The following is a 22,272-nucleotide window of genomic DNA, read 5'->3' as shown; positions in this document are numbered from 1 at the left end:
GAGACAAATCTAACATATAAGGGATAGAAATACGACAAAAAGACATAGGACCAAAGGTATAGATCACTCCAATAATTTGAACGGAGATTGTGCAATCCGTTTTGTGATAGGACTTATTATTTAGCCACGAAATACATCGAAACGAAGGTCCGCAACTTCATTAGAATTGCTTCGATATTTCGATATTCTTCGGAGATAAAAATTGGAAAATCTTGGCAGTTTTCCGTCGGTTACAGGCTAAAACGTATAATTTTGTCAAATTTAAAACTTCTACCTCGTCGGACAGATTGTGCTCCATTCATGATTTTTGGGGGGTGGGGGGGGGGCGGTAAAAATTAGGACTTTCAGGAAACTAAAGCCCAAAAATCTGCAGATGATCATTAGTATCCTTTAAACGGATAGCAATACGAAAACATAGCCAAAATACTCAACAGTCGTTATGATTTTATTTATGTAGATAGTTAAGGAACCTGCTCCACGTACAATACATTTGGGCTATGTCCGCTGGACTGAACCTGAAAAACCGACCGTTCATGTTATCTCCCTTATTAATCTTCCTATCAAAGTGATGCACTCATGTGAAAAGTTTTAAAAATTGATTTCCATTAAAGACGGTAGATTTCCATTAATTTTGGGAGTGCATATTTTGAGGGAGTGCAAAATCATGGTTTCGGTTTCGAATAAACCCCCAATAAACTTAGGTATTCAGAAATAATATTGGCCCTAAACCCTACCCAAGTACAGGTGGATTCCAAATATCAAGTTTGGTAGAAATATATCCAGTAGTTTTCAAGTTATAAGAACTCAGAGAAACAAACAAACACAAAAGCTAAAAAATATGCAGATGGTCATTATTACACCTGAAACGGATAACTGTAGGGAAATTTCGCCAAAATAGTCAATGTACAGACATTCAGTCGTTACGATTTTATTTCTATAGATGACACACAAGCATGGCACATTTATAAGTGCAGACCTTCGTTTCGAGATACACTGCTCCTAAACGGTACATCACATCAACAAACGGTTCGCGCCGTCAGATGCCCCATTTATCGTTCTACATTTTTGAATAGTGTGATATTTGGGTACATTTTTTACACTTTATATTATTTTTTGCATACGTATGTATAAGCTAGAATCCTGCAGTTTGGTTCCCGTATGGCCATTGGTCGTATCAATGTGCTTACCGTACAAAATTTGATGACTGTAACTTTCTTATAAGTGTGTCAAACAATGAAATATACGCGTAAAATCACAAAATTTACGTACCATCGAGAAATACAGCCAAATCTAACGTAAAATGGAGATACAACAAAAAGTCATATTTTTGTTCTGTACTTAACATCTCTTCAACACGTACTAAATGTACGTAACACGACCTAATAGGTTGAAAGTCGGTTTCGAAAGTGACAGTTCTTGACAAGGTACATATGAACACCATATAAGCCTTTCATCATCCCTTATTGGCTTAGATGGTCTGATACACATCCAGGGTATGAATGGTAGCAGACTGTCTAAACAACTTCTCTACAGTGAGATTGGTCATGGCAAAAGACCTCAAGATGCTCCTTTGAAACGTTATGAAGACCAGCTTAAGAAGACTATGAATAGGACCTGGCTAACAGCTGGGCAAAAACTGCACAACACAGTGTACTTTGGTACAAAGCTCTTGCATAAGGTGTATCACTTTTTAAGCAGGCACATCGCAGAAAAGAAATTGAAACCTATGAAAAGCGGAAACGTCAGATCCTACCATGTCCTCCGCCCACTTTTAGATGTAACCTGTGTGACCGCATATTTCATGCGAAGATTGGCTTGTTCAGTCGTCAGCGATATCTCCACAGAGCCAACAGACTTTAAGCAGAATTGCATGAGAATTACATATTCTCAAAACCGAGTAGCGGCTGCCTTACTTGAGCACCTTTAAATACCACCGTATTGAGCCAGGATAGAACTAGCCAAGTTGGGGTCAGGAGGTCAGCGCTCTTCCGTCTGAGCCACTCAGCCCAGCACCCATAAAATTAATATACAAATGTGCTTCCTAGTGATCAAATTAGGAACTACGTTTTTCACTCTAACGAAAGAACTCGTGAGATGTTGCCATCTGCCGTTCACAATAGTACTGAATGCAGATAGTAAGGTGCGATGTACAAACAAAGATATATCGTTCCTGGCACTTAAACAAGTGCCCCAACAACGATATATAGTTGTCTGACATTCTAAAGCTTAAATCATGGTAACCGCGCCTTTTTCACAGCATTTGACTCATGACTGGTAAACAAATCTAGCACGGTACACAATAGCAGAGGTAATGTCCAAGCAGTGTCAGTATGTCTAATTTGTATACACTAAAATGGCTCGTCATATGCTGTCTATGGCAGATTGCATCAAAATGAGCAGTTTGATGCAACAAAACATGAGACAAGTAGGCATAGCCAAACATTGTTCACTTGAATCACAATGTTGTCTTCAGGTTGTGGCAAAAGTTCCAAGGCATCCATTCAATAAAAAAACATCATTGCATGGGATAAAAGACTGGTATACATGCATATCTACATGTACACATCTTACACGCACAGCTACTATTCTGCACCACAATCTTCAAGACGCAGCAGCAGTTACTGTAACTAAATACAGTAGAGGAAGCGGCCTTGGCCTTAATTAAGTTACAGCCCCAACATTTGCCTTGTGTGAAAATGGGAAACCACGGAAAACCATCTTCAGGGCTGCCGACAGTGGGGTTAGAGCTCACCATCTCCCGGATGCAAGCTCACAGCTGTGTGCCCTTAACCGCACGACCAACTTGCCCGGTAGGCAGTTTTTTTAATGGAATGCGGAATTTCTGAAAAGTTGAGAGCAAAAGAGTGGCAATGTTAGCTCCAGTAGCATTCCCTTCTAAATTAGGCGCAGAGAGTCGACAACTCTGAATTCCTTGAGTTTAGGCCTAAAATGCTTTACAACAATAGAATATTTTCAAGTCTCTTTTATTGCTACCATCAGTAGGCCTAGCAACGGAAAATGCATTCTCCTGCAAATGTGATACAATTTTCGCTCTTTCTTCCATGCGCGTTTCTGTTATGACAGGTGCTATTTTCGTTCTAGCTCACCCTTATCATTTAGCGATTTCCGAATCAGTAAACATTTTGCGAAACAAAAGCCCCGCGTCGTCGGCACAATTTACAGGCAGGTTATGTTCTTCGATAAATGACTTAAATAAAGCCTCGGCATTTTGCACAGGATTTACATCTTGGTTTTTACATGAAAAGTTGAGTTTCTGTCACTACTGGACACTCCTTATGTTTTATTGTTTGCACGTTTGAGTATATCGCAATTCCTGTCACGCGCAACTGAAAAATCTCACTTACATATAGAACAGAACGTGAACTTTGGTCCCTTCCTGGATTCACATAACTCTTTCCTATAAGCGCTTTTAAACACTGCATCATATTTCTTTGTTTCTTTCTTTCTTCTTTTTTTTTTTTTTTGGACATTTTGGCCAAAACAAATATTAGACATAAAACCAAGAAGCACTACTATGTGACGTTACACGAGCACTTCTGCAGGTCCTGCCCCGGGTAGACATCTAAGGCGTGCTAATTCTGAGGTTAGGTTACTTGCTTGCGACTTCCTATTATTAAGCTATTTGAGTATTTGACTGTATTGTAGACCAAAGAGGAGCACATGGCAGGCCACCGTGCACCGTACTGCCATCTGGTTGTGATTATTAGAACTACTATTGACCAGGCAGGTATCGATAAAAGGAGGAAACGCGCTGGAGTTTAAAATAATACGAATAATTAGTGATGGGCAACGCTCTCGCTCGAGACTGACGTCGAAGATCTCGAGACTCTCGCGAGAATCCCGTGACCGATCCTCCTGTAGCGCAAGCTGTGCTACGTACCAGTAACTACGGCTGTAAACTTGATAGTATATCATTGGCAATTATTGCGTGAAATAACGTTCTCTTATGAAAACGTGTGAGCCAATACATTTTGTCAAAAGCCTGGAAAAGTACTGCATATTCAACTATAAACCCCTTAATACCATTAACTAAAGTGGAAACAGAATGCCAGTATCTTAAACTGTTCACGACTTATTTGGGGTGGACATCTTAGGTGAATAACAATGCATAATTTGTGAATAACTGTAGATAGGACGCACACCTACTTGGATACTAGAGGCGTGCATTTCTCGAACCTGAGACGGGGAAGATGTGCTTTGCTACGTACGCAACCCCCATTACACATGGGTGGAGCGTGTTATAGGGATGATAGACCGATTCTCGCGTGCTGCGAGACGTCCCAGTAACCACGAGTGTAAACTTGATAGTTATCAGCAGTTCTCACATGGAATCGTGTGTGAGGATAAATTTTGTCAAAATCCTATGAAAGCACTGCATGTTGAACTATGAGCTCCTTACCATTAACCAAAGTGAATACAGAATGCCAGTATCTTAAACTGTTCACGAGATATGTCAGGTGGACTTCTTAGCTGAATAACCCGTATAATTTGTTAATTGTTATTAGGATGTAATCCTACCTGGATGCCTCACAATCGTTGTCGGCAGAGTAGTTTCTTGTGATTCAGACCGGGCCGGAGGTGTTCTGTGAAGATTCCTCTTCATTGATATACGTTTGTAAGTGCTGGATCATCCCAGAAGTATTTCTGCCGATGTATTTTACTTCTTTTGAATAAGCAACACAGTGGGCTGTGCTATGTGACAACATCGTCTTCAAGTTGTCGTGTACAATTCGACACCGTTCACATTGCACCGTCATATATCGAAGTACGGTACCTATTAAGACGCGAATACTCTATAGCAGTTTAGATTCCACATTCCACTCATACGTAATGGTGATTGCATATGCAGCAAGGCGCGTCTTGCCTCGTCTCGAGTTCGAATAATGCATGCCTCTAGTATCTAGTTACGTGTACCCACAATAGCCGTCAGGTTCTGTACTTAAACCACTCATTTGTGTACCTACCAGTCCATGCAATGCCCGAATGGTATCTTTATAATTATGTTATACTGCGTCAAAATAGACCTCGGTATAAATGAACGCCCTAGTCGCTTGTTGACACGTATTTACGAAAATGAGAAGGCCCGTGGTTGGCTATTAGCATATTTGGAACAAACAACATTCAATTCCGACTACCTGCAAGCCTACGACACGCTGCTCGCCGCACATTGTGGGAACAACGCTCTCGAGATTTATCGCGAGAAATAATGCCTGCACTAGTCTCGAGACCTCGTCTCAGGCTGCCCATCACTACGAAACATTACTTAATTTGCTCTGAAAATCAGGGGATAGGTCTCGCTGATCGGGAAGAACGATGAAAAATCAGGAGTCTCTCGCTTAAACCGGGAGAGTCCTTACAATTAATCACTCTCAGTAGAATGTCACAAACACCTTGGAGGTTCAGTACTATTCTGAGCAGGTATCATTTCCAACAGCTGTGCACCACTGATTCACATTCAAGCAGTGGGGGGCGCGCCTTAGTTTCATAATTCCATAATATATCTGAAGATCTTCAAACCATGTTATCAAGATACACACTTCGAACACTATACGGTGCAATGCACATATTTTGATTATTATTATATTTCATTATATATAATTCACAATTTTATAATTGGGTTTATGAGCTTCTTCGGTACAGTGTACATGGAAGAAGTACTATTTGGTTTATACGCACATATGCTTCATACATATTGGTATATACTTTACATTGCTGACAAATAGACTTGACAGATATTTATGAGATATTTACTACGTACAAACGGCCAAAATTATTAGTGGACGATTTTTATTAGTCCTCTGTATGGTGGATGGTTCATGCCAATAAACTTTCTTACTATATGGCAAGTGGCCAGGATTGCTGCTTTTTGTAATTCTCTAAGTGAGAGGGTGGAGATTAAGGGCTTCAATGCTCCTGTGTAGTGTCTTTGGTATAATACCATTACATCCAGTCACTACTGGAAGTATGATAACATTGTTGAGTTTCCACATGGTTTCTATCTCTGTGTATTTTGAAATCTTCTCTGTATGTGTTGATTGAAAGTTGCGAGTATTAGGGCATGCTATGTCAATTATGAAGCAGATTTTCTTGTTTTTATCTACAAAAGTTATATCTGGTCTATTGCAGGTAATAGTTTTATCAGTGATGATACTTCTCTCCCAGTAAATTTTGTAATTTTCACTTTCCAAGACTGATTGGGGTTTGTACTTCCAATATGCTGTGGTACAATGGATTAGGTTACTTTGTCGGGCTAATTTCTGGTGAATGATTTTTGCAATTTGGTCATGTCTGTACTTGTAGTCTGTGTTTGCCATTAATTGACAACCTGACGTTATATGCTGGATGGTTTCTGGAGATGTATTACATCGTCGGCACAGATCTGAATAGACAGACGGATCATCTAGTATATGCTTTCTGTAGTTCCTTGTGGCAATGACTTGATCTTATATGGTGAACATGAAGCCCTGTTTCTGCGTATATATCAGAATGTGTCAGCCACTCATGCGACGCTTGTTTGTCAATATATGGCTGATTTAACTCAATTGGATACCGCCCACGAAGAGGTTTCTTTTTCCATAGAACGATCTTTTCCTCATTTGTGGAGAATGACATTGTAAGTGAAGCCGAGGTGTTCATATTGAGAGGTGTAAAACCCTTATCTGCCACAACCATTGCACTATGTAGGGCCGAGGTTTCTGATTTATGTTTGAAGTAGCACTTTAGTGATGTAATTTGTTCATTGTGTAATTTCTCAAGGTCTATTAGTCCGCGACCACCATCAGAACGAGACAGTGCGAGTCTTTCTGAGGCTGATTTTGGATGATGCATGTTGTGTTTTGTCAGTAACACATTCACTTTCATTTGAAGATCCTTCAACTCAGTTGTAGTCCACTTTATGACTCCAAATGAGTATGTGAGAACAGGTATAGCAAACGTGTTGATGGCCTTAACGATGCTTTTTCCTGTGAGCTTAGAACGCACGATTCGTCTTACTCGTTCAATATATTATTATTATGCGTGAATGGTCTCTTGCAGAACACACGAAGCTTTATTTACGATTTCGTTTGCGGAGGATCCAGGATGCTTTCATCTGTTGACTAAAGATCCTCCTTTCTTCCGTCCACTTGGTACTTGCTCTTTTTGGTACATCATTCTCTGGAGTAACTTCCCACTTGTCAATTTTGTTGCTATATATATTTCGATTCAAAATGTCTCCAGGTTGAATTTGTGCGTCCGTGTCTGCTTTTGTTTGTATTATTATTATTATTATTAACATTTGCCTGTTCTTGTCCACGATCAAATTATGTTTACGAATAGTTTCACTGTAGTGATCACGCAAACAAGACACGACATTGACTTTACCAAGCATTTCAGAGTCCATGGTACTATTGATATCACCCCTGTGGTGATCCATTTATCTCCTTTACTAGAACGGGAGAATAGCAGGCAAGGAATGCAGTAAAAGGTTTCTGAGATATCACTTCCACATATCCGCGCGTTCTTGTTATATACATCAGGAGAATTAATTTGTCTTTGAAAAGCCCTATTTTCATTTTCATTGGTATCCGTTTTTTTTCAACGAGAAGTCTGGTGTCGGCCTACCACACTCCTTGAGTTCTACTTTCTTTTCGATAGAAAGAGAAGAAAACGTTAGTTCAAGATATTCAACGGTAATCATACTGTACGAAATGCGAACATAACACAACGCCTACAGGTAAATCACAAAATTTCTCCTAATTTCACCTCATCACAGTCACCTCACGAGATCATTCATCAACACACAGCTAAACATCGCACTCTCCAGTGAGCATCGCCAACATGAGTCAAGTGCGAGGAGACAGTAGTTACTCGTTTCGTTAGTTAATAATCCTAAAAATTACAAGACTATTTTAAATACATACCGGCACATTTAACTCTGGTAAGTGCCTCAGTAAAATAGTTCCTAGTTTTAGGAGAGAAATGGCACAAACTGACCCCTGTTAAATAGAAATCAAACCAGCAATATTTCAGGTAGGTTGGCTGCAACGATAGGCCGCGGCAGAAACACGCCGAAATCTCTGTTACAACAGCACATCTCTACTGTGCCTCTGATTGGCTCCCTCAAGGCCAGTTGAGCGAGACTCTGAGTATTTGGTCCGCTATGAGAGAGCGCCCTCCTGCGCAGGGCCAGCAGCGCATCGGGTGGCAGTACAGTACAACTCGCACCCTTGATAATAGTAAAATATTTCCCTTGTTAAAATTTAAGATTAAAATTCCCTAATTTAATGGAACCCCGTGGGGGGCGCGCGCCTTAGCACCTCCCAAACGAGCCGCCACTGCATTCAAGCGAACATGAAGGCCGCAGTGTACGAACAAAATATTCTCCAACCCATAGTAACTGGTTTTGCAGACACTGTAGGAGGAAGTATTACTCTACAGGATGCTAAATGGGTACCTGGAGGGATGCGAGATACACAGGATAAACTAGCCAGTCTTGTCCAGATACAAACTGCGTAGAACACGTGCGGACCTTGCCTTAAAAGATACTGAATCGAGGAAAGGGACTGTGTCTCAAGAAATGCTCAATCATTTGGTACCGAGCAGCTATTGTTGCATTTCAGTGCACCTCAGGGCTGGCAGAGTACAAACATATCACTGACTCGTGCAACTCTATTGAAAATCGCCTAATTTGTGATGGTCTGAGGAAGTTCATTTGTTTGGTTTAGTCACGTATAGTAATCTATGAGCTTCATATCCTTATTGATGTTTCACACAAATGCAAAGAGGAGAAGAATTCCACCCAATACTTGTTTATTGATTAGGTGGAATTCTTCTCCTCTTTGCATTAGTCCTGTATAGATTGTTCTTTCTTTTCCCACCATTTACCAAGAAGTGTATGTTTCCCGTTTACTACTCTAATTTTCACATAAAATAATATTACATTTGTTCTGACTCAACACAAGGGAATTTATATAGGATTAATTTTCTTTTATGAGAGTATTATTTATTCTCAGCTACTGTACAAATATAAACATAAGTTAATATCTCAAAGATAAAATATTTACACAATCAACAATATAACTGGCATAAGTTCAGTACAATCATATTTCTCTCAAAACAAAATGTTTAAACACTACAAATTATAATTTTATACACTATATTAATTACATATATACCTATGGGCAGAATTTAAGCAGTCAATCTCCACTATACAGACACAAGGCATAAGAAAATTAACACCTGCAGTTTCATGAAAGCATTTATTATGAACACCTGACATTCCAAAAGGAAAGGTTCCACTGTTTCCCATCCAGAATTTCCAGTAAAACAAAATTACAGGAGAAAGAGAGAGAGAGAGAGACCTAATACAATGTCAGTGGTTTTACAAACAAATTCTGTGATTCATATTGCATCTTTCATGAGGCAAAGTACAAAAAAATAAATGGAGTAAGAAAATAATATTTCAAGAAGAAAATAAGCATTTGTATTTGTTAATGCACTTCTCACAGTAATCAACAGCTAATTTCATCTAGAAAGTCATTTTAACTGTTAAATATGGTTTAAACAGACTTTCCAGATTTTCAGCAGCAGTCAAAGAAAAATAGCAGAGTCATTCCTTTACAAAGCTTACATTGGTTCGTGCATTAAAACGCGAAGATAATCAATGGGTTAATACAAGTCTTTAGAAATTTTTCAACCTTATGCATACATTGACATTCCTTTAGTATCATACAACAAATTTTTTAAAAATATTTGTCTTCACCTGATCACCAGATACATTCAATGCCACTATAAAAATATTATATTTCTCAATAGTAAAATAATTATATTTACATTATAAAAATGTATCTCTATTTACAAAAAGGTAACATTCTAGTCTTAAATATATAAAGCTGAGCCAGATGTCAAAGGATTTCTCATTCTTAATTATATCAAGACCGAGTATTCCTGTCAGTATATTCTTCCCAGATAATAAGGGGGGTTGAGTCATAAGTCATGGCAACTGTTTTTTCTCGCGAATAGGAGACAACATGGGAAATCTACGATATGCATTTGGAAATTAAGGGCATGTACTTATGCATAGTGCCTGAAGACAAATTCTGACTTCAGGAGATTCTCGTAGGAAAGCGACAGAACAAAGGCCATTGGTAAACATGGTTTTATTATGGTATAGACAGGAAATACAGAACACTATATACAAAGGACAGGTCTTCACTGGTTACAGACCTTCGAAATAGTTACCCAAGGTTTCCACTGTGTGTTGCCAGCGGTGGCACAGGCGCTGAATACCATTCACTGTATGTGTATCGCTAACGCCACCTCGCCACTGTTATATAGGGCATGGCATGCACACTTAACGCTTCCCGCAGCTCTACACGGCATTGGCGTGCATTTCTGCCGTGGAGAACTGCTATTTTAATATTACGATCGTTGCTTCTGCTTGTTGACTTCCATTTTGTGACGCTCTCTCTCACACCCTGAACTCGGGAGCATGCTTAGACCCACACTGCTGTTTACACACACCATCTAGTAGCATCATAAGCAAGTACATACCGAACGTTTCCAAATGCATAGCTTAGAATTTCCGTGTTGTCTCCTGTTCGCAAGAAAAGTTGCCGTGACTTATGACTCGATCTATGCATTTCCATTATGAGGAAGTGGAGAAAAAAAAAAAAAAAAAACTTGTTACAGTGAAACAGTTGATGGAAGATAAGAAATCAGAGAAAAGAGAATTCATGTAGCACAACACTGAAGTAGAATGAAGGAGTGGAGTCCTCTTTCTGCAACCCTTTCAGCATTGTCAACTCTGCTACCGCTTAATGTTCCAAGAGATGGTGGATACCAACACTCTTTCATTCTCGAGGCTCTAAGGCTACATTCTTCTGGAACATCATTGCCTGAAGAACTCCGGGGGCTATTTCTTCCAACTTACTAAAAACTTGAGAAGTTGGGGTTGATTTATACTGGCATGTGGATTTCCTTGTGCTGCGTCGGACAGGAGTCACAACGTAGTTGAGGGACACAGCTTCCACACCAAGGTCAGAGCTCAACCTAGAATATATCAAATAGTTCATTTTATAATGAAACAGACTGTCCTATCAGCAACATACAGAAAGAAATTAGAATTTAAACCAGGTGATATTGTTAGGAGGAAGTAGAGATTAAGCATAATGGTATTTTTATCATACATTTATGTACGGAAAAAGTTTCTATACACAGAGAAACCTGCTTCAAGCAGCCACCAGTCAGACCTTAGGAAAAGCTGTTAGTACAGGTGGCCGCTATATTAGGGTTAAGAAATTTTAAAATAGGAGCAGAATTCTACTTCATTACATGAATAACGACTTAAGGGCCAACAGTATATTAAAAGTATCACCGACTGGTTAACACCTTATTTAATCAATATAAATTACAGTAAAACAACAAGAGTATTCCTATACTGAATGAGTGTACAGTATGGTACTACAGTGGAACATCGATTCTCCGTTTTTGGAAGGACCAGTGGGAAAACCTGCTCAATATAGGAAACCTTAATATCTGGGAAAGAAATCCATGAACAATTTGGCTAACAACACAATAGTGAAATACAGTAGAACCCCCATTTAGAGTCTTTTTGGACCTGATATTTTAAAACCTTAAATGAAGTTTTCAGTAGAAAACTTAACTTTTCCTAAAACCTTTGCCTGATTAAACATAAATTGTACTATCACACATTATTTACACAGTGACAGCATAAAACAAGGAGATATCTACACTACACACACTACTGTAGTTACAACTTAGTACTGTAGGTTACTCTTGTGATATACTGCCCCTGCTGTTTAAGCAAGAGACCTGTACTGTGCCATAATTAGCTTTGGCTCAGATTGCTCTTAAATAAATAAATAAATAAATAAATAAATAAATAAATAAATAAATAAATAAATAAATAAATAAATAAATAAATAAATAAATAAATAAATAAATAAATAAATATATTAAAATAAATAAATATATTAAAATAAATAAATATATTAAAATAAATAAATAAATAAATAAATAAATAAATAAATAAATAAATAAATAAATAAATTAATTAATTTAACCAGAGATGAAAGTATATAACCTAACCTCTGAAATTAGTTATGCACACTACCACATCTTGAGAAGTATCATATTCCTTTTTATTTCAGTACCTAGTATTAAAATTAAGGAGTATTTTGAGGATACATGCAACAAGGAGGTCCCTCAACCACCTCTACCTACAGCTGATCCTATTCACGGCCCAGTGCTCACTATCACAACTAAAGAAGTGTCCACTGTCATCAATAAAATTAAGCCTGGTGCAGATGATATCGCAGCCGAAGTACAGAATTTTCTGGAAGAACAAGGTGTAGTATGGCTTACTGGCTTCTTCAACAAGTTTATTATGGAGGACACAGTACGAGAGGTCTGGAAGACCAGTATCACAATTCCAATTTGGAAAGGAAAAGGATATTATACAGGATTGCTCAAATTATGGAAGAATCTGCCTCTTATGGCATACTAGGAAAATTTTTGAATGTGTTGTTGATGTAAGATGACGAAACATCATCACTGTTTCATCTAACCAGTGTGGCTTTGTTAAAAACAGCAGAACAACACATGCCATTCATCCACTTTGTCTATTGATGGAAAGACACCACGAGGAAAGGAAGACAGTTCACTTGGCCTTTCTTGATTTGGAAAAGGCGTTCGACACAGTACCGCATGATCTCATTTGGCTGGCAATGTTACTACACAGTGTACCTGAAGCTTATGTCAACTGGGTGAAACTTCTGTACTGAAAGACCAGAAGTTGAGTACAGTGTGCAGCAGGAATGTCCGATACCTTCCAAATCAATCTTGGTGTCCATCAAGGATCAACCTTGTCCCAACTACTCTTCATACTCTGCATGAACGCCATCACAAACAACATCCATAGACATTATTATATGTGGACGATGTCATGTTAGCTAACGAGACATGCGAGGGCCTCGAACAGCAAGTAAAAGACTAGAAGATGAGTCTTGAATTTGGGATGAAATTAAATCTGAAGAAGACTGAGGACTTGGAATGCAGTGACCAAACTGATGGCACAATCACTGTGGGTGGAGTTCAACTTAATAAAGTGATCCAGTTCAAATACCTTGGGTAAAAACATCATCTCAGACTGCAGTACGATTTCCGATGTCAAGACATAAATCAGTGCCGCGCGGATGAAATGGCGCCAAGTTACTGGAGTCGTGTGTGATAAAATTCAATTGCACTTAAAATCTGAAGTCTACCGCACACTGATTAGACCGGTGGCCATTTATGGATCTGAATGCTGGCCTACAACATCAAAGCACGTACAGGAACTTTATGCAATGGAAATGAAGATGCTGAGGTGGTCCAATGGCTTGACTTGACTAGACCATATCAGGAACGATGCTGCGTGACAGACATACAAGATTGCCCCAATCACAGAGAAAATGCGTGAATCACGCCTGCGATGGTATGGGCATGGACTTCGTAACAGTGAAACCTCAGTTGCAAAGACTGCCCTTCAACAGAACGTGGAGGGTTGCTGCCCTAATTGCCCACGCTCTGAATTCTACTTCTGCCTTGAATCATCTATAGCAAGCTTAGCTTATGACATCTTTTTCATAGGTTCTTAACCCTCAGCGCCGATCTCTATATGTTGTATAGACCCATACATGGTTTCGTATTTACGGCAATAGCGCGAAGAGTTTTGAAGTTCTGGATATGCAAATTGTTTTGTTTCCAAGGAGAAATTTTGGTATTTACCAGTGCTCTAAAATAAGAATTGACAATCGTTAAAATGTAGGTGTTTTGCAAGGATAAATATTTGTCAAGTAAGTCTGAGCACTAATCTCTGCTTTATTTTAAAATATGTTTGCTTCATTCTTTCCCACAGAATAAAATAAACAAAGGATGATCTGAGTAGTTTGTCTTTTTGCGTGATATTATTTGCTGTATTTTTACATTGAGAGTGTGGTTTATTACATTTGTCTATTTCGCGGCTTGTAATATTTTCGTAACTCTTCACGAGTGCTCTGTGTAGGCATCAGTTAGTGCTGTTTTCTGTCTCAAAATACGAGAACCAGTTTTGCATGGTATGTATCTTGTTTGAAAGACGATGTCTCCACCTTTTATCTGAAATATGTATAGAGTTGTTTTGTTTCGTCATAAATGTTATTCTCCTCATTCAGTTTCATCCTGCTGCTTTCGGTCTCCCTGCAGCTTCATCAGTCCGTGTGATGTGCTGCACTCAATTGCTAGCGCCAGCCGTGGTTTGACTGATAGAAACAAGCTTGAAATATTGTATAATTCAGATGGAAGTTTAGTCCGAAGTAGCAGTGACAGTATTAGCAGCAGTGATAATTAAATAGATGATGCGGCTGTGGCGGATGCAGTGGTAAACAATGAGAGTGATGATGAGGAAGAACCAGTACTTCAAAATTTAGTGTGGGAGACAATGGATAATTATCCAGGGCAAAGGGAAGTTTTCAGCAGTTAATTAGAATTCCTAAATTCTCTAATATTATTCAGATAAATCACAGGGACAAACATTGAGTAGTTATTTTATCGAGTTCAGCTGGTGGAAGGTTTGTTTACCTAATACGCTCTCTCGGGCGGGGAACGAAATATTCAAGGCCGGCGCGCATCAGATAATACAGTTCGAAGGTTTTGTCAGGAAATTAGCACCCAAGAGTGAGAAATCCAAACCTCGGAGACGCATTGTGTGTTCAAAACACGTCAAGAAAAAGACGTCTGTGTACTGCTGCCGGGAGTGTGATGTGGGTCTATGTCTAGAAGAGTGCTTGGAACTCTATCCCGCAAAAATAAATTACTGAGGTAATGTGAAACAATTATGTAATTGTCTGCAGGTACATAGTTCTATCATAACGAATTCAAAATTTCATGAATATCGGGCTAGTCTTATATTTGTAGTTATGCTTCAAATGAATCAATCTATTTCAGTCGCGCGTAGTTGAAATCTCATTTGGCAACGGGGCAGGAAATTCTTTAAATGGCTGCGTCACTGAGGGGTTAATGTCCCATAACCATAATGAATAGAAATAAATACTTGATAATTTTAACATTTCCTTGTGATAATTACGGGTTTAGCCCTAATGTGATTATGTTAAATAAAATATAAAATTGCATTGCTCTTATGGAATAATTTTTAGGACTTTAAAATTTCTTCCGTCAAATTCAGGGTTGCGTTAAATCAAGGTCATGCAAAATTGGGGTTATACTGTATATATTTAATTATAATCTTACAAACACTCCTAAACCAAACCATAGCCCTATTGGGTGTCCGTTGTTCAGCCCAAAGGCCTGCAAATTACGAGGTGACGCATGGTTAGTGTGAAGAATCCTCTTGGCCGTAATTCTTGGCTTAGACCCGGGTCGCCATCTCACGATTAGGTAGCTCCTCAATTAATTGTAATCACATAGGCTGAGTGGACCCAGAACCAGCTGTCACATCCATGTAAAAATGCCTGACCTGGCCGGGAATTAAACCCAGGGCCTCCGGGAGAGAAACAAACATTAATTACACAAGTTAAAAATCTTGACACTTTACGTTCAGTTTTACTGGGGAAACTTAGTTTCCCATGAAAATTCAGGTCACCAACTTTGATCAGTCAAGCTTATTAAAAAATATCAAATTATAGTCCAGCCGCTGGCCGTCCGGCGCTAACATTTCTCAGACAGCGTTGCTGATTCTGAACTGTACGATATAAACAAACGCACACTCCTAAAATATTTCACTCACACGCAGATTAGATTCAGTGTTAATGCGATGTAAATGCAAAAGGAAATGTGTGAAAATTACCTCTAATATATGAAAACCAAGAATAGTGTAATCATAATAATAAAACATTCCAAATAAAATTAACTGCACTCCAAGAACAGCGTAAATATAATAGCAAAACATTCCAGTCGAAATTAGCACACTAAAAAAAACAGCGTAAATATATATTCCAGTCAAAATTAAGCACACTCAGAGAATAGAATAACCGTAACTCAATAATGGTAGACTATAAATGTAATATAAAATAACATTAAAACCCGAACTCTTTAAATAGTAAGACCAAAATTAAGTCAGAATAAAAAAAAAACTCCTGAAAATAGTATCACCAATAAAAAATATCGTTACAATAAAACTTCAATATAATCATAGAATAGTAGTGCCAAAATAATAAAATACTGTAATAAAATGAAACAAATTATGTACTCACAGTAACGAATTCAAAGGGAATATGCAACACTCTCCGAAAATATCGGTGTCTTCGCCTTTGTCTCTTATGTCACTGGAGTCACTGCTGTCATTGTTACCCATGGAAATAAATTTTTTCCACTCGACATTCAACAATTCCATCAGTTTCTTTTTGCCTTGTAGAGATCTTCCCAGGTGTGACTCAACACTTTTCCCCTTATCCGCTGTAACAAGTTTGAGTGCCTCGTGCACTAAGCTTTCGACATCAGTAAGACAGAAAGATTTGTTATTTTTGGCAACATATCCTTTCACTTGTACCTAAATTAGCTCAATTGGATTGAAGTAGCAGTGGTAAGGAGGAAGCCTAATTACTCTATGAACCTGAGCCATAGCGATGAGTCATATCTACAGATATCCCCGGTACATATTTTTCCCACCAACCACTGATGAATGATATATTTTCATTCTTTCATTGTCAGTGCTTTGTTTAGCTTCACAGTGATAGAGGGCATTGTCCATAACAATTATAGAATTGGGACTTACATTTGGTAGCAAAGCATTTTTAAACCACGTTGTGAAAGTAATCCCATTCATTTCTTTGTGATAAATCAAGAGTGCTCTTTGATCTGAAAAGAAGCATAGCTCCCGGAACAAATCCACTAACGCCACCTACACGATGCAAAATAAGCCTACTTCCCTTCCCAATAGGTGCTATGAAAGTCCCTGCTACAGTTTCACCTGTCCAAGCCATCGTTTCAGAACGTCCGGCATTCACCCACGCTTCACGTAACCACACCACTATCAGGCCTAGTCTTCAGAATTTTGCTCAAAAATCTACCTCGTCATGCTACAATTTCACTTCTCTCCATTGCAGCTTTTCTACCTGAAAATTTTCGAAAGCCAAGTTTTCTCAGTATTTTACTTAAACTGGTCTTTCTTCCACTGAATAAGCAAGATTCTTCCAAAGAGGAAAGAAGTTTGTCACGCATGGGAAATTCCAACCTCATGTAAAACTATAAATATGTCTTCCTTATCGCATGTCTTGGTCTTCGTTTTTCAGGAGTACGCAGCACTTCAGAGGGTGTATTAAGATCCACTGGACACTTTTCTTTTGTAACACTTTTCACAGTTGTCCTACCTACTGTTAAAGCATCACAAACTCGATCCACCACTTTTGTAACAAGAAAAAGAGGCCCACCGCTATCACGCTCTTTCTCAAAATATTAACGTAGCTGGTATATAAATCCATGGCTTTGGCTGTTATAACTGATTTTTTCTTAGTCGTTTCTGATGATCCACTGGCCATGTCACAATAACAAAAACAAATGGCTTACGCACACCGTAAACACATGCACTTCATGCAGGCTAGAGAGCAACTGAGGCCACGTGTTTCTCTACAAAGAAGTGGCATCACCGCACTAGCAGGACAAGGGATTCGTGGGACATGCACGGTGACTGGTGCTTGCTGTTAAATGTTAAATCTGGCACGCCAGTGATGACAGGCATTGCAAACAGTGACTATTATTCTACCACTAGCAGAACTTTGAGGATTAATTGCGGTGAAATAACTTTTATTAAAACAATAACATCAAATCTATGAAGGGTGTTGGTTTCAATGATTTAATATTAAAATCATACGACTCATTATAATTTCATAATAGTGTTTTCACGGTTATATCTATAGTTTCAAATCGTTACAGGTTGGCAATACTGTTCTCTTCACTCTTTTCTTTTCATCACAATCTGCCAAGGCCAGACAGCCAGCGGCTGGACTATAAGTAAAGTACATACAACACAAATGAGCTGAACATAATGGCAAAATCCGTTCTTAATTCATTTTCCATTGTAATTTGGTTACCGGTATGCTGTTAGTAGTCTGTTACTGGAAGTCTTTTACCGCATAACTTAGGCCTAGATTGACTTTTAAAGGTTAAGCTGAACTCAAGAATATGGTTTCGAAAGCAAATATTACTGATTCTCAAAAGATCGTCAATGTATTGTATTCAATTCTGCCAGTCACTAATCACAAGCAAAATGGAGACAGACAGATACACTCCAGAAATTTCGGTTCATTCATGACCTAGAGCTCTGCTGGAAAGCGCATTGAGATGCACATTGCACAAGACAAAAGAAGTGGGAAATCATACAGATGTTTTATAAGGACATTTTAACATTAAAATGTAAACATGGAAATGAGTCTTATATTACGACCAAAACAGTAATAACACCCATGATAATCCCTACCTGTCATAAGAAGAAACTAAAAGGGGCCCAAGGGGCTCTTAACTTTGGAGGATGGCTGCCTAGTAGTACTTCCTCTTAAAAGAATACTCACCCACATGAAAACAGTAACAGGCAATTCCAGGATCTTCCATGGACTTATACAGGTAAGGTATGCATCTGTTCTGATTTCGAGAACGTAATATTGTGTCCAATTATACTAAAACACTAGATTTGTGTTAGAAAGCAGCAATTCTGATCTCTTTCTGAAAGCCCAGTGATTATATAGTGCCCGGAGAGGAGTACCGAAAACCTGTTCGGTGATACAATTGAAAAAAGTTATGCCGTAGCAGACTTTTTGCGAGATACTGTTTCTCGAAAAATGCTTGATTGAGGATTTTGCAGTGATGGCACTGACATTTTTGGACGGTTGATCCATGAAATAGTTTCTTTGAGGAAGGGATAATGCAAGATTTGTCAAAACATGATTTAATTTGGATACTCGTGGGACCGATGGATAATCGAGGTTCTACTGAATGTGTATATAGCATTGTACAGGAGAATAAGACGGCTATTGCTGCATCTATGTTTCTTTAAAACTTCATGTAGTTGAGAAAAATATAGAAATTATGGATGTCAACATAGCATGGTGCATGTAGTTGCAAACAGATATTTGTAATGAATTATCAGATGTACGGAGTGATAATGCATTAGACATTTCCAATGATGTGAATATTTCGTCAAGTGATTTTGGCCCTTCCACATCAAATTGTGGATAACAATCTTACGTGTTTGAGTACAGCAATGACTCTGATACAGCTCATGAGAACGTAAATATAGGTAATGGAGTCCTGTAAGGTCACTCTGCACTGAGGCTACTATTCTGAAAGATATCACAACGTACAGAACTTCTAATCAACGTGGTGATTACATGCTCCAAGTCTGAGGTGGATATCTTGAATACCTTTTGAGTTTCAGTAGATTGAGTGCAGCAGTTAGTAAGGTTCGAACCCATACCTCCCTTGTTTTTTAAATATTTATAAATGATATGAGTAAAGAAATGGAATCCCAGATAAGGCAATTTGTGAATGACATTAAACTGTAGAGCTTTTACAAGTATGAAAGATCATAATATGAAGATAAAGTTTGAACAAGAGGTCAAACTGGGGCAAATATTCATTTACAGGATAAAAAGTAAAGAGATTGATATAATTTATCATGGAAATGTTTGATAAATTTCCCAGTACTTCAAAAAATTTGAGAAACGTTCAGGTAAACAACTCGTAGGGAATCTGCCACCTGGGTGACAGCCCTAAATGCAGATCATAGGACTGTATAATCTACAGACATGCCAACTTTCAAAAGTGAAAAATCAGGAGAAATTTTGCAGCGAATCGCGACGTATTACGACACATCACTGATGGCAAAACATGTACAAATTCATTATAATTCAATACATTAACAATTCTATTTGGCCTACATATATATATTTTTCATCATTTACATGTGAATACTAAACACTGGACATACCTGAACTGTAGGAACATGTGACTTATCCATCAACATGGTGATCACAGTACAACTAATTGTTGTTTTAGCCCTTTTCAGAAACTTGAAACTAAATTTTTGCTCAAAGCACTTTCCTTGCTGAACTGATTTCAAGGTTAAAAGTTTCTCCAAAGTTTGTTCAGACAGCAAGGATGTGAACTGTGTTTTTGTCTATGTGACTATGCTAAAAATCCTTTCATATTTTGCATTGCTATGTGGAATTGATAAAATAGCAAGCATCACCTTAGAGAGTCTGTCATATTTAAGTACACCAGCAGCTGATTTCACCTGACCTACCAATGCCCATTGAACATCAATTCTTCCTTTTGCCAAGTCTGTTTTTTTGAGCTGAAAGTTACAAAACTGGGAGTGCGGAATATCAGTTTCTTTATCCAAATGTTCCGTTTCACTAGTCAGAATGTTCGGATACTTATTAATGAAAAATCTAAGGCTAGAAAATGATGCCTTACTTATAGCAGAAATACTTGCAACTTCTGCATTAATTAAAACATCTTTGAATGGAAATTTGTGTACCATGTATTCACACAATGAAGAGAAACACTTTCTAACAGACTTAAAGAATACGCACTTTTCCTCAGACTTCAAGGTGTTCAATAGTTCCTCCAAAACTGACCTCAATAAGTGGATGTGTGGCATACTTGACTGAAGAGCTACGTTTGGATTCTCAAAGATATCCATAAAACTTGAGAGAAAAAGGCAAAAAGATTTATGTAAATTTGATGAAAGGAACATGAAAAGCCGTTCTTCACGTGACAATGCATAGCTCTTAGTGTCATCAGCAGTTTCATTTTTTTTAAAAAGTGAAACTGATGACTGGGTTTTCCTTTTAACTGAGATGAAATGTTATGACAATCCTTAACCTTTTCAGACAAACAAGACACATCTGCATTTAAACTGTGCTTAGGAATTTTGTAAGTCTTCAAAGTTCCCACCTGAGAATCCTTACTCACAATTTCATTCCTGAATAATGTAACCAAAGGGTCTCACTGAAGCAAAATCCTATCTAAACACCTTCTTAGTGATAACCATCAAGTAGGCACATGCTTCAGAATTTTCCTGATCTCTGTGTTGTGTAAAGTCTGAAATTCTCTGAACTTTTCTTTCCTCTTTGCACTCCTTTTCGGACAATAAAATATATCAATTACCGTATACTTTCATCTACGTTTAGGGCCAAGCATGCCACACCCTTCTCGGCAGCAAGATTAATTAGGTGACAAGAGCAGCCTACGATTACTATTTTCCCGCTTCAAACATCCTGCCACACTATTCTTTAATCCTACCATTACTGGAGCATTATCAGCACCAAGAGCTAGGCAGTTTTTTATTGGAATGCAGAATTCCCGAAAAGTTGAGAGCAAAAGATTGGCAATGTTAGCTCCAGTAGCATCCCCTTCTAAATTAGGCACAGAGTAGACAACTCTGAATTTCATTGAGTTCAGGCCTAAAAAATGTTACAACAATGGGATATATTTTCAAGTTGCTTTTATTGCTACCATCAGTAGCAACAGAAAATGCATTCACATGCAAATGTGATATAATTTTCGCCCTTTCTTTCATACACATTTCGGTAAAGATAGCCGCTGTTTTCATTCTAGCGCACCCATAATGTCTAGCGATTTCTGAATCAGGAAACATTTTGCGAAACAAAGGTCCCGCATGATCGGCACAATTTACAGGCAGCATTTGCCTGATGTGAAAATGGGAAACCACGGAAAACCATTTTCAGGGCTGTCGACAGTGCGATTCGAACCTACTATCTCCCGAATACTGGATACTGGCCGCACTTAAGCGACTGCAGCTATCGAGCTCGGTACGTCTGAACTAGGATGAAACCCTACAGTACATCAGAGCAAGCCTAGGAATGTAAAGAACAAAGTAATGGACAATAGTTATTTTCTCCAAAATGCTCTACATTCCTAAAACATTCAGGGCTGACAATGAATGAAGTGATAGTCGTTCGAACACAAGGTGAAGTTATACAACGAACACTTGAATGGTGTTTACAAAAGATGACTTTCCCAGGCTTACTCCTTGACGTAGGGTTTTGTCATGAACTACAAGTTACTATTTGGAAGGGGTTTCTCTCTGATCTCTATGAAATACTTCAGTTCCTTTTGAATCATCCAGTACATTCGTATGTTTTCTATGCACTAAATCAGGGTGTTTTCGAAAGAGCCATTCCTATTCCAAGCTACAGGTACGTAAAGGCTGATGTGGTCTATGTTCAATACAATGAATGGACCGGGAAGAACGCA

General features: G+C 38.4%; 1 protein-coding gene across 1 annotated transcript in view; it reads right to left on the bottom strand.

The window, feature by feature from the left end:
* Positions 1-8,999: 8,999 nt before the first annotated feature.
* Positions 9,000-22,272, bottom strand: part of LOC136884556 (uncharacterized) — a 92,866-nt gene continuing 79,593 nt past the window's right edge. The window contains exon 9 of the mRNA XM_067156812.2: positions 9,000-11,052. Within this exon, the coding sequence (XP_067012913.2) occupies positions 10,854-11,052 (199 nt within the window). The 3' untranslated portion in view covers positions 9,000-10,853. The remainder of the gene's footprint in view (positions 11,053-22,272) is intronic.

Source organism: Anabrus simplex, chromosome 12 (assembly GCF_040414725.1).
Source record: "Anabrus simplex isolate iqAnaSimp1 chromosome 12, ASM4041472v1, whole genome shotgun sequence".
Classification (NCBI taxonomy): Eukaryota; Metazoa; Arthropoda; class Insecta; order Orthoptera; family Tettigoniidae; genus Anabrus; species Anabrus simplex.
Note: the sequence above shows the minus strand (reverse complement) of the source record. Positions and strands in the feature narration are given on the sequence as shown.